This window comes from Mobula hypostoma, chromosome 3 (genome assembly GCF_963921235.1).
Source record: "Mobula hypostoma chromosome 3, sMobHyp1.1, whole genome shotgun sequence".
NCBI classification, from domain to species: Eukaryota; Metazoa; Chordata; class Chondrichthyes; order Myliobatiformes; family Myliobatidae; genus Mobula; species Mobula hypostoma.
In genome coordinates, this window is record NC_086099.1 from 114153196 (window position 1) to 114167380 (window position 14185).

Sequence of the window (14185 nt, forward strand, 5' to 3'; positions counted from 1 at the left end):
GATCTGTGTCGAGCCATTCCTCAGCCTTCTTCGGCGAAGGCTGACAGGTCTGGTTCTGCGTGAACCGGACATGGAGGACGTTCTCTCGGCCTATGCCGATGACGTACTCCTCATGATGACAGACCCCTGTGACCTGCGGAGGATGCATGAGTGCCAAGATGTTTTCTCGGCGGCATCCTCCGCGTGAATCAACTGGGCGAAATGTTCCGGTCTATTAGTAGGCCAGTGGCAGGTGGACTCCCTGCCGGAGGAGATGAGAGCTTTTGAGTGGAGCACCAGACGTCTTCTCTATCTGGGAGTCTACCTGAGTCCTTCTGGGGAGACCTGGCTGGCAAACTGGCAGGACCTGGAGACAAAGGTCATGGCCTGGCTGGGGCGCTGTTCAGGCCTTCTCAGGGTGCTTTCTTATCGAGGCAGGGTGGTGGTCATAAACCAGCTGCTGGCCTCCATGTTGTGGTACCGGATGGTCACCTTGGCCCCCCCTGCCCCTTTTGTCGCGAGAATGCAGAGGAAATTAGTGGACTTCTTCTGGGGTAACAGGAAAGACTGGGTCTCTGCAGCGGTTCTGAATCTCCCAGTAGGAGAGGGCGGACAGTTGCTGGTGTGTGTACGCACACGACTAGAGGCTCTCTGCCTCAGGACTCTGCAGAGATTCTTGTACGCCAAGCACCCTCCCGGATGGCACGTATTGGCGACTTTCTTCCTCCGGAGGGGTTGCTGTCTTCACAAAGATATGCAGCTACAACCAGCAGGCGTCAGCCGTGCTGCTTTGCGGAGTCTGTCCGTCTTCTAACAGGACCTACTGAGAGTCTGGAACATGGTTGCCTCAGGCCAGGAATCCCCTCCTCTGACAGAGGGCGGGGTCCTGGCCGACCCTTGCCCTGCCTCAACGGATGTCGGTACGGCTCAGGTGTGTGGAACGACTCAAGCTGAGCTGGTTGTCGGGCCCAGGCCCCGCAGCCTTACCCGGGAGCTGAGTCCACACAACCTGAGCCGTCTCTCCTCGACACCCACAATCCCATTCAGGGATGCAAGCAGGAGGTACCTTTATGGGCTGCTGCTCCACACCCTCCACTTCCTAGCCCTCGTCCACCGTCCCGACACGCCATGGCGGTCGGTCTTTCCACCTGGAGGTGAGGGGGGTCCCCAATGGAAGTCCCTTTATGAGGGGGTTCTTCCCATGCACCTTGGGGATCTGGGGTGGAGGGTGCTGCATCGAGCGGTGCCCTGTAATAAGTTCTTTAGTTTGTACACGGATCTCCCAGCCGCATGTCACTTCTGCGGGCTGGAGACCGTGTACCACATGTACATGGAGTGCGTGAAGCTGCAGCCCCTTTTCACGTATTTGCGTGGGCTGCATCTCGCCTCCTGGTTGCATTTTAGCCCCACCCTATTTATAAGGAGGGGGGCACAGAGGGATGAGGATGTCCTTGTCAACTTGCTCCTGGGGCTAGCGAAAACTGCCATCCATGGCTCCTGGAAAAGGGTGGCAGGAGGATCCCCCCGGGCGGACTGCCTGGCAATGTTTAGGGGGTATGTTCGTGCTCGGGTGAACATTGAAAAGGAACACGCGCAGTCCACGGCGACCGTAGAGGTGTTCCGGGATTGTTGGGCTCCATTGGATGTAAATGCCATCATTGATGAAGATGGTAATATTTTGGTTTAACATGTATTGTCTGTTTGTAGTTAAGTAATGTGTTAGTCACTGTTTTTGTACATATTGTATAGCACCAACATTTGTAATAAAGAATTATGTTTAAAAAAAGGGTTAGACATAGAGTGGAACTCCCTCTACACTGTCACATGGCTTTGCCATAGAGTGTAGAGGATTGTGATAGAGGGGTGTGCTTCTGGCTGAGTACCTGTGACTAGCGGTATTCTACAGGGATCAGTGCCGGGTGTCCGTGACCAGTGACGTTCCACGGGGATCAGTGCCCGGTGTCCGTGACCAGTGACGTTCCACGGGGATCAGTGCCCGGTGTCCGTGACCAGTGACGTTCCACGGGAAACAGTGCCCGGTGTCCGTGACCAGTGACGTTCCACGGGGATCAGTGCCGTGTGTCCGTGACCAGCGACGTTCCACGGGGATCAGTGCCGTGTGTCCGTGACCAGTGACGTTCCACGGGGATCAGTGCCGGGTGTCCGTGACCAGCGACGTTCCACGGGGATCAGTGCCCGGTGTCCGTGACCAGTGACGTTCCACGGGGATCAGAGCCGTGTGTCCGTGACCAGCGACGTTCCACGGGGATCAGTGCCGTGTGTCCGTGACCAGTGACGTTCCACGGGGATCAGTGCCGGGTGTCCGTGACCAGCGACGTTCCACGGGGATCAGTGCCCGGTGTCCGTGACCAGTGACGTTCCACGGGGATCAGTGCCGGGTGTCCGTGACCAGTGACGTTCCACGGGGAACAGTGCCCGGTGTCCGTGACCAGTGACGTTCCACGGGGATCAGTGCCGGGTGTCCGTGACCAGTGACGTTCCACGGGGATCGGTGCCCGGTGTCCGTGACCAGTGACGTTCCACGGGGATCAGTGCCGGGTGTCCGTGACCAGTGACGTTCCACGGGGTTCGGTGCCCGGTGTCCGTGACCAGTGACGTTCCACGGGGATCAGTGCCGGGTGTCCGTGACCAGTGACGTTCCACGGGGATCAGTGCCCGGTGTCCGTGACCAGTGACGTTCCACGGGGATCAGTGCCGTGTGTCCGTGACCAGTGACGTTCCACGGGGATCAGTGCCGGGTGTCCGTGACCAGTGACGTTCCACGGGAAACAGTGCCCGGTGTCCGTGACCAGCGACGTTCCACGGGGATCAGTGCCGGGTGTCCGTGACCAGTGACGTTCCACGGGGATCAGTGCCCGGTGTCCGTGACCAGCGACGTTCCACGGGGATCAGTGCCCGGTGTCTTTTTTTTTTTTTTTTTTTACAAAATTCTTTATTACAAATGTCGGTGCTATACAATATTTACAAACCCAGTGACTAACATATTTACTACACTACAAACAGACAATACATCTTAAACCAATATATTGCCATCCTCATCAATGATGGCATTTACACCCCGCGGAGCCCAACGGTCCCGGAACACCTCTACGGTCGCCGTGGACTCTGCGTATTCCTTTTCAATGTTCACCCGGGCACGAACATACCCCCTAAACATAGCCAGGCAGTCCGCCCGGGGAGAACCTCCTGCCACCCTTTTCCAGGAGCCACGGATGGCAATTTTCGCCAGCCCCAGGAGCAAGTTGACAAGGACATCCTCATCCCTCTGTGCCCCCCTCCTTACTGGATGACCATATATAAATAGGGTGGGACTGAAATGCAACCAGAAGGCGAGAAGCAGCCCACGCAAAAACGCGAAAAGGGGCTGCAGCCTCACACACTCCGTGTACATGTGGTACACGGTCTCCTCCAGCCCGCAGAAGTGACACGCGGCTGGGAGATCCGTGTACAGACTGAAGAACTTATTGCAGGGCACCGCTTTATGCAGCACCCTCCAGCCGAGATCCCCAAGGTGCATGGGGAGGACTCGGTGTCAGTGACCAGTGACGTTCCACGGGGATCAGTGCCGGGTGTCCGTGGCCAGTGACGTTCCACGGGGATCAGTGCCGGGTGTCCGTGGCCAGTGACGTTCCACGGGGATCAGTGCCAGGTGTCCGTGACCAGTGACGTTCCACGGGGATCAGTGTCCGGTGTCCGTGACCAGTGACGTTCCATGGGGATCAGTGCCCGGTGTCCATGACCAGTGACCAGCCTTGTTTAGATGTTCCTTTGAACCTTTTGAATAGAGTTTTTTGGCCACAATGAGCAAAGGTATGTTTGGAGGAAAAAGGGTGTAGAATTTAATGAAAAGAACACCTCTCCAACTGTTAAGCATGGGGGAGGATCAATCATATTTTGGGCTTGTGTTGCAGCTAGTGGCACGGGGAACATTTACTGGTAGAGGTGTCACCTACCCCGTGACGGGGACAAAGAAACCAGCAAGAATAGAAAACACTTTGGAGTCTCATATTGCTAACAACTAATAATATTTATTAGTAACTATGCAATACAGTAATATAAATGTAGATAAATCAAACAGGTTAGCAATGATTATATATAAACGTAAGTGTGGAATATATATGTATGAAAGCCAAGCTTCTTTAAGCCTATGGGTAAAAAGATACAGCCTTACGATGTTGAGTAAAGTTCAGTTCAGTTCAGTTCGTGGTATTGAGTTGACTAGTGATGGAGAGAGAGAGAGAGAGAGAGAGAGAGAGTGAGTTGAGTCTTCAGGTGAGCTGATGCCGTCGATCTTCTTGTCGTCCTCCGAAATCCTTTACAAGTCACCGACTGTGACTTTAACCAGGGGGACCGGTCTTCTGTGGTGGAGCTATCACCCTGGCAAGGGTGGACACATAGACAACTCCCCACCAGTCATCCCCTTCTTCACCAATGGAATAGCAATTTGGAATCGATCCGCCTGATCGATCCTCCAAACCCACTTTCTCTGCGGGCACCGCAATGCTCATTCAGTGTCCAGATCATGTGTCTGAGGTCTGTATCATCTGACTTTCCATTTATTTCACCAGGCTGAGTATCACCTGTCATTCAAAGAGTCCCTCCTTCCTTTGTCTGTAAAGGAGCACAAGCAGGCAACAAGTCCTTGGAAGTAATATCAACAATCTGCTGAAAATCATAACATCGAGTGTCCATTAAATAACACTGCCTTCGATCACCACAGCAACCTTGGAGCTGCTCGGTGCTGTCTCCAACTCCAGACTCAGTAAAAATCCAAAGTTACTTCCAATGCCTTAAAGTGACAGTCCAGCTGTTAATCTTCGTCTCTCTCCCTCTTCCAAAAGCAACATATCAGTGGTAAGTAACTCTGTCTCTCTCTCCTTTCCAAACAAACCATCAATGATAAATGTCTCTCTCCAAACAGTTAATACGGGCACTCCAGAATCCCCTCACAGAGGGAAGATTGAATTCTATGAGATACCAGCAAATTCTGGAAGCAAACTGTCTGTCATTACACTGTCTGTAAAAAAGCTGAAGATGAAAAGAGAATGGCTCCTACAGCAGGATAATGATCCTAAACACACCTCAAAATCCACAATGGACTACCACAAGGTGCAAGCTGAAGGTTTTGCCATGGCCCTCACAGTCCCCCGACCTAAACATCATCTAGAATTTGTGGATAGACCTCAAAAGAGCAGTGCATGCAAGACAGCCCAAGAATCTCACAGAACTAGAAGACTTTTGCAAGGAAGAATGGGCAAAAATCCCCCAAACAAGAATTGAAAGACTCTTAGCTGGCTACAGAAAGCGTTTACAAGCTGTGATAATTACCAAGGGGGGTGTTACTAAGTACTGCCATGCAGGGTGCCCAAACTTTTGCTTCGGGCCCTTTTCCTTTTTTGTTATTTTGAAACTGTAAAAGATGGAAATAAAAAGTTTTCTTGCTTAAAATATTAAAGAAATGTGTCTTTAACTTTATGCCTTTTGGAAATCAGGTCATCTTTTATTTGCTTAGCTATTCACAGTAACAGAAATTTTGACCGGGGGTGCCCAAACTTCTGCATGCCACTGTATGTCCCCGAGATTTAGATTTTACAGGCATACGCACTAAATCCATGGAATTAATAATTGGAACAGAATAAACCAAAGACCACAATGTTACCTGCTAAGTGCCTCTTCTTCAAAAGGGCCTCAATAGTTCTCAGAATTCCAGGCTCCCTAAGCCTGTTAGCCTTGCCTTATTCATGATGTCAGCATGCAAATGTGCCCACACTCCCTAGCTCCAGCCTGATGGGGGAACCCGGACGAAGCCACAAGGTCACAGGGAGAAGGTACAAACTACTGACAGACAACAGCAGGGACTGAACCGCCATCGTGATCACCGGTCTGCCCTCTGCTTTGTTCAGCAACATAGTCAGCACTGAATCAGGCCGAGCTGTTCAATGTTCCATATAGCACCCCCTACACACTCCCCGGGCATGAGGCTGGCTGGCGGGGGGACCAGGGTTGCTGTCGGCTGCAGTTCGAGGAGCGTTCACTACTATTCCTCTCCATACAGAGATGCCAAGGCCTGTGTGATCCATGGCTCTGACCTCAAGGAGATGGAAGAAGAGCAGCTAGACCAGATCCTGGCCAACCACACCGAAATTGTCTTCGCCCGCACGTCACCACAGCAGAAGCTCATCATCGTGGAGGGCTGCCAGAGGCAGGTGGGCCATTCCCAGACATCCCTCCCCTCAGCTTCATACCCCATCCCTCAGTTCCGCTCTCCAAATGCAGATGATTCTGAGAATGAAGGGGTTAACATATCAGGAGCGTTTTGCAGCTTTGGGCCTATACTCACTGAAACTTAGAAGAAGGTGGGGGGATCTCAGTGAAAACGTTCAAAGGACTACATAGGATAGATGTGGAGAGGATGTTTCCTATGGTGGGGGGGGTATCCAGAACTAGAGGGCACAGCCTCAAAATCAAGGGGAACCTTTGAGAACAGAGGTAAGGACGAATTTTTTAGCCAGAGTGTGGTCAATCTGTGGAATGCTCTGCCACAGATTGCGGTGGAGTCCTGGTCTCTGTGTATATTTAAGGCGGAAGTTGATAGTTTCCTGATCATCAGGGCATGAAAGGATATGGCAAGAAGGCAGGTGTATAGAGATTGAGTGGGATCTGGGATCAGACTTGATGGAATGGTGGAGCAGACTTGATGGACTGAATGGCCTAATTATGCTCCATGCGCAGTTCTGTCACAATATCCCTGGGTCAGACCACACCAGGAGTACCGTGTACAGTTCCCATCTCCAAATCCCTGGGTCAGACCCACACCAGGAGCACTGTGTACGTTTCCCATCTCCAAATCCCTGGGTCAGACCCACACCAGGAGCACCATGTACAGTTCCCATCTCCAAGACCCTGGGTCAGACCACACCAGGAGCACCGTGTACAGTTCCCATCACCATATCCCTGGGTCAGATCACACCAGGAGCCCCGTATACAGTTCCAGTCTCCGTATCCCTGGGTCACACCACACCGGGAGCACCATATACAGTTCCAATTGCCATATCACTGGGTCAGAACCACACCACGAGCCCCGTGTACAGTTCCCATAGCCATATCCCTGGGTCAGACCCACACCATGAGCCCCGTGTACAGTTCCAGTCTCCGTATCCCTGGGTCAGACCAACACCAGGAGCACCGTATACAGTTCCAGTCTCCGTATCCCTGGGTCAGACCACACCAGGAGCACTGTGTACAGTTCCAGTCTCCATATCCCTGGGTCAGACCACACCGGGAGCACCGTGTACAGTTCCAGTCTCCGTATCCCTGGGTCAGACCACACCGGGAGCACCATATACAGTTCCAATCGCCATATCCCTGGGTCAGACCCACACCACGAGCCCCGTGTACAGTTCCCATAGCCATATCCCTGGGTCAGACCCACACCATGAGCCCCGTGTACAGTTCCAGTCTCCGTATCCCTGGGTCAGACCCACACCAGGAGCACCGTATACAGTTCCAGTCTCCGTATCCCTGGGTCAGACCACACCAGGAGCACTGTGTACAGTTCCAGTCTCCATATCCCTGGGTCAGACCACACCGGGAGCACCGTGTACAGTTCCAGTCTCCGTATCCCTGGGTCAGACCCACACCAGGAGCACCATGTACAGTTCCCATCTCCATATCCCTGGGTCAGACCCACACCATGAGCACCGTGTACAGTTATGTCTCCGTATCCCTGGGTCAGACCCACACCAGGAGCACCGTGTACAGTTCCCATCGCCATATCCCTGGGTCAGACCACACCAGGAGCACCGTGTACAGTTCCCATCTCCATATCCCTGGGTCACACCCACACCAGGAGCACCGTGTACAGTTCCAGTCTCCGTATCCCTGGGTCAGATCACACCGGGAGCACTGTGTACAGTTCCAGTCTCCGTATCCCTGGGTCAGACCTACACCAGGAGCACCGTGTACAGTTCCAGTCTCCGTATCCCTGGGTCAGACCCACACCAGGAGCACTGTGTACAGTTCCAGTCTCCGTATCCCTGGGTCAGACCACACCAGGAGCACCGTGTACACTTCCCATCTCCATATCCCTGGGTCAGACCCACACCGGGAGCACTGTGTACAGTTCCAGTCTCCGTATCCCTGCGTCAGACCCACACCGGGAGCACCGTGTACAGTTCCCATCTCCACATCCCTGGGTCAGACCCACACCGGGAGCACTGTGTACAGTTCCAGTCTCCGTATCCCTGGGTCAGACCCAGACCAGGAGCACCGTGTACAGCTCCCATCTCCATATCCCTGGGTCAGACCACACCGGGAGCACTGTGTACAGTTATGTCTCCGTATCCCTGGGTCAGACCACACCGGGAGCACCGTGTACAGTTCAGTCTCCATATCCCTGGGTCAGACCCACACCGGGAGCACTGTGTCCAGTTATGTCTCCGTATCCCTGGGTCAGACCACACCGGGAGCACCGTGTACAGTTCAGTCGCCATATCCCTGGGTCAGACCCACACCGGGAGCACCCTGTACAGTTCCAGTCTCCGTATCCCTGGGTCAGACCCACACCAGGAGCACCGTGTACAGATCTGTCTCCATATCCCTGGGTCAGACCCACACCAGGAGCACTGTGTACAGTTCCAGTCTCCGTATCCCTGGGTCAGACCACACCGGGAGCACCGTGTACAGTTCCCATCTCCAAAACCCTGGGTCAGACCACACCAGGAGCACCGTGTACAGTTCCCATCTCCATATCCCTGGGTCAGACCCACACCAGGAGCACCGTGTACAGTTATGTCTCCGTATCTCTGGGTCAGACCCACACCAGGAGCACCGTGTACAGTTCCCATCTCCATATCCCTGAGTCAGACCCACACCAGGAGCACCGTGTACTGTTCCCATCTCCATATCCCTGGGTCAAACCACACCGGGAGCACCATGTGCAGTTGCAGTCTCCATATCCCTGGGTCAGACCCACACCATGAGCCCCGTGTACAGTTCCAGTCTCCGTATCCCTGGGTCAGACCAACACCAGGAGCACCGTATACAGTTCCAGTCTCCGTATCCCTGCGTCAGACCACACCAGGAGCACTGTGTACAGTTCCAGTCTCCATATCCCTGGGTCAGACCACACCGGGAGCACCGTGTACAGTTCCAGTCTCCGTATCCCTGAGTCAGACCACACCGAGAGCACCATATACAGTTCCAATCGCCATATCCCTGGGTCAGACCCACACCACGAGCCCCGTGTACAGTTCCCATAGCCATATCCCTGGGTCAGACCCACACCATGAGCCCCGTGTACAGTTCCAGTCTCCGTATCCCTGGGTCAGACCCACACCAGGAGCACCGTATACAGTTCCAGTCTCCGTATCCCTGGGTCAGACCACACCAGGAGCACTGTGTACAGTTCCAGTCTCATATCCCTGGGTCAGACCACACCGGGAGCACCGTGTACAGTTCCAGTCTCCGTATCCCTGGGTCAGACCCACACCAGGAGCACCATGTACAGTTCCCATCTCCATAACCCTGGGTCAGACCCACACCAGGAGCACCGTGTACAGTTCCCATCGCCATATCCCTGGGTCAGACCACACCAGGAGCACCGTGTACAGTTCCCATCTCCAAGACCCTGGGTCAGACCACACCGGGAGCACCGTGTACAGTTCCAGTCTCCGTATCCCTGGGTCAGATCACACCGGGAGCACTGTGTACAGTTCCAGTCTCCGTATCCCTGGGTCAGATCACACCAGGAGCACCGTGTACAGTTCCCATCTCCAAATCCCTGGGTCATACCACACCGGGAGCACGGTGTACAGTTCCCATCTGCATATCACTGGGTCAGACCACACCGGGAGCACCGTGTACAATTCCCATCTCCATATCCCTGGGTCAGACCAGACCGGGAGCACCGTGTGCAGTTCCCATCGCCATATCCCTGGGTCAGATCACACCAGGAACACCGTGTACAGTTCCCATCTCCAAATCCCTGGGTCAGACCACACCGGGAGCACTGTGTACAGTTCGCATCTCCAAATCCCTGGGTCAGACCACACCGGGAGCACCTTGTACAGTTCTGTCTGCATATCCCTGGGTCAGACCACACCGGGAGCACTGTGTACAGTTCCAGTCTCCGTATCCCTGGGTCAGACCCACACCAGGAGCACCATGTACAGTTCCCATCTCCAAATCCCTGGGTCAGACCACACTGGGAGCACCGTGTACAGTTCCCATCTCCAAAACCCTGGGTCAGACCACACCAGGAGCACCATGTACAGTTCCCATCGCCATATCCCTGGATCACACCCACACCGGGAGAATCGTGTACAGTTCCCATCTCCAAATCCCTGGGTCAGACCCACACCGGGAGCACCGTGTACAGTTCCCATCTCCAAATCCCTGGGTCAGAGCACACCAGGAGCACCGTGTACAGTTCCCATCGCCATATCCCTGGGTCAGACCCACACCAGGAGCCCGGTGTACAGTTCCCATCGCCATAACCCTGGGTCAGACCACACCAGGAGCACCGTGTACAGTTCCCATCTCCATATCCCTGGGTCAGACCACACTGGGAGCACCGTGTACAGTTCCCATCTCCATATCCCTGGGTCAGACCACACTGGGAGCACCGTGTACAGTTCCCATCTCCATATCCCTGGGTCAGACCACACCGGGAGCACTGTGTACAGTTATGTCTCCGTATCCCTGAGTCAGATCAAACCGGGAGCACCATATACAGTTCCAGTCTCCATATCCCTGGGTCAGACCCACACCAGGAGCACTGTGTACACACCAGAGCACCGTGTACAATTCCCATCTCCATATCCCTGGATCAGACCCACACCAGGAGCCCCGTGTACAGTTCCCATCTCCAAATCCCTGGGTCAGACCACACCAGGAGCACCGTGTATAGTTCCCATCTCCAAGTCCCTGGGTCAGACCACACCAGGAGCACCGTGTACAGTTCCCATCTCCAAGTCCCTGGGTCAGACCACACCAGGAGCACCGTATGCAGTTCCCATAGCCATATCCCTGGGTCAGATCACACCTGGAGCACCGTGTACAGTTCCCATCTCCAAATCCCTGCGTCAGACCACACCGGGAGCACTGTGTACAGTTCCCATCGTCATATCCCTGGGTCAGACCACACCGGGAGCACTGTGTACAGTTCTGTCTCCCTGTCCCTAGGTCAGACCATACCAGGAGCACCGTGTACAGTTCCCATCGCCATATCCCTGGGTCAGACCACACCAGGAGCACCGTGTACAGTTCCCATCTCCGAATCCCTGGGTCAGACCCACACCAGGAGCACTGTGTACGTTTCCCATCTCCAAATCCCTGGGTCAGACCCACACCAGGAGCACCATGTACAGTTCCCATCTCCAAGACCCTGGGTCAGACCACACCAGGAGCATCGTGTACAGTTCCCATCGCCATATCCCTGGGTCAGATCACACCAGGAGCCCCGTATACAGTTCCAGTCTCCGTATCCCTGGGTCAGACCACACCGGGAGCACCATATACAGTTCCAGTCTCCGTATCCCTGGGTCAGACCCACACCAGGAGCACCGTGTACAGTTCCAGTCTCCGTATCCCTGTGTCAGACCAACACCAGGAGCACCGTATACAGTTCCAGTCTCCGTATCCCTGCGTCAGACCACACCAGGAGCACTGTGTACAGTTCCAGTCTCCATATCCCTGGGTCAGACCACACCGGGAGCACCGTGTACAGTTCCAGTCTCCGTATCCCTGAGTCAGACCACACCGGGAGCACCATATACAGTTCCAATCGCCATATCCCTGGGTCAGACCCACACCACGAGCCCCGTGTACAGTTCCCATAGTCATATCCCTGGGTCAGACCCACACCATGAGCCCCGTGTACAGTTCCAGTCTCCGTATCCCTGGGTCAGACCCACACCAGGAGCACCGTATACAGTTCCAGTCTCCGTATCCCTGGGTCAGACCACACCAGGAGCACTGTGCACAGTTTCAGTCTCCATATCCCTGGGTCAGACCACACCGGGAGCACCGTGTACAGTTCCAGTCTCCGTATCCCTGGGTCAGACCCACACCAGGAGCACCATGTACAGTTCCCATCTCCATATCCCTGGGTCAGACCCACACCATGAGCACCGTGTACAGTTATGTCTCCGTATCCCTGGGTCAGACCCACACCAGGAGCACTGTGTACAGTTCCCATCGCCATATCCCTGGGTCAGACCACACCAGGAGCACCGTGTACAGTTCCCATCTCCAAGACCCTGTGTCAGACCACACCGGGAGCACCGTGTACAGTTCAGTCTCCATATCCCTGGGTCAGACCCACACCGGGAGCACCCTGTACAGTTCCAGTCTCCGTATCCCTGGGTCAGACCCACACCAGGAGCAACGTGTACAGATCTGTCTCCATATCCCTGGGTCAGACCCACACCAGGAGCACTGTGTACAGTTCCAGTCTCCGTATCCCTGGGTCATACCACACCGGGAGCACCGTGTACAGTTCCCATCTCCAAAACCCTGGGTCAGACCACACCAGGAGCACCGTGTACAGTTCCCATCTCCATATCCCTGGGTCAGACCCACACCAGGAGCACCGTGTACAGTTATGTCTCCGTATCTCTGGGTCAGACCCACACCAGGAGCACCGTGTACAGTTCCCATCTCCATATCCCTGAGTCAGACCCACACCAGGAGCACCGTGTACTGTTCCCATCTCCATATCCCTGGGTCAGACCACACCGGGAGCACCATGTGCAGTTGCAGTCTCCATATCCCTGGGTCAGACCCACACCATGAGCCCCGTGTACAGTTCCAGTCTCCGTATCCCTGGGTCAGACCAACACCAAGAGCACCGTATACAGTTCCAGTCTCCGTATCCCTGCGTCAGACCACACCAGGAGCACTGTGTACAGTTCCAGTCTCCATATCCCTGGGTCAGACCACACCGGGAGCACCGTGTACAGTTCCAGTCTCCGTATCCCTGAGTCAGACCACACCGGGAGCACCATATACAGTTCCAATCGCCATATCCCTGGGTCAGACCCACACCACGAGCCCCGTGTACAGTTCCCATAGCCATATCCCTGGGTCAGACCCACACCATGAGCCCCGTGTACAGTTCCAGTCTCCGTATCCCTGGGTCAGACCCACACCAGGAGCACCGTATACAGTTCCAGTCTCCGTATCCCTGGGTCAGACCACACCAGGAGCACTGTGTACAGTTCCAGTCTCCATATCCCTGGGTCAGACCACACCGGGAGCACCGTGTACAGTTCCAGTCTCCGTATCCCTGGGTCAGACCCACACCAGGAGCACCATGTACAGTTCCCATCTCCATAACCCTGGGACAGACCCACACCATGAGCACCGTGTACAGTTATGTCTCCGTATCCCTGGGTCAGACCCACACCAGGAGCACCGTGTACAGTTCCCATCGCCATATCCCTGGGTCAGACCACACCAGGAGCACCGTGTACAGTTCCCATCTCCAAGACCCTGGGTCAGACCACACCGGGAGCACCGTGTACAGTTCCAGTCTCCGTATCCCTGGGTCAGATCACACCGGGAGCACTGTGTACAGTTCCAGTCTCCGTATCCCTGGGTCAGACCCACACCAGGAGCACCGTGTACAGTTCCAGTCTCCGTATCCCTGGGTCAGACCACACCAGGAGCACCGTGTACAGTTCCCATCTCCATATCCCTGGGTCAGACCCACACCGGGAGCACTGTGTACAGTTCCAGTCTCCGTATCCCTGCGTCAGACCCACACCGGGAGCACCGTGTACAGTTCCCATCTCCACATCCCTGGGTCAGACCCACACCGGGAGCACTGTGTACAGTTCCAGTCTCCGTATCCCTGGGTCAGACCCAGACCAGGAGCACCGTGTACAGCTCCCATCTCCATATCCCTGGGTCAGACCACACCGGGAGCACTGTGTACAGTTATGTCTCCGTATCCCTGGGTCAGACCACACCGGGAGCACCGTGTACAGTTCAGTCTCCATATCCCTGGGTCAGACCCACACCGGGAGCACTGTGTACAGTTATGTCTCCGTATCCCTGGGTCAGACCACACCGGGAGCACCCTGTACAGTTCCAGTCTCCGTATCCCTGGGTCAGACCCACACCAGGAGCACCGTGTACAGAACTGTCTCCATATCCCTGGGTCAGACCCACACCAGGAGCA

The 14185-nt window shown here is 54.9% G+C and overlaps 1 protein-coding gene across 1 annotated transcript in view; it reads left to right on the forward strand.

The window, feature by feature from the left end:
• The window catches only part of LOC134344203 (sodium/potassium-transporting ATPase subunit alpha-2), a 227687-nt gene that overhangs the window by 147245 nt on the left and 66257 nt on the right, over window positions 1–14185 (forward strand). Inside the window, exon 15 of the mRNA XM_063043611.1 lies at window positions 6056–6206. Within this exon, the coding sequence (XP_062899681.1) occupies window positions 6056–6206 (151 nt within the window). The remainder of the gene's footprint in view (window positions 1–6055; window positions 6207–14185) is intronic.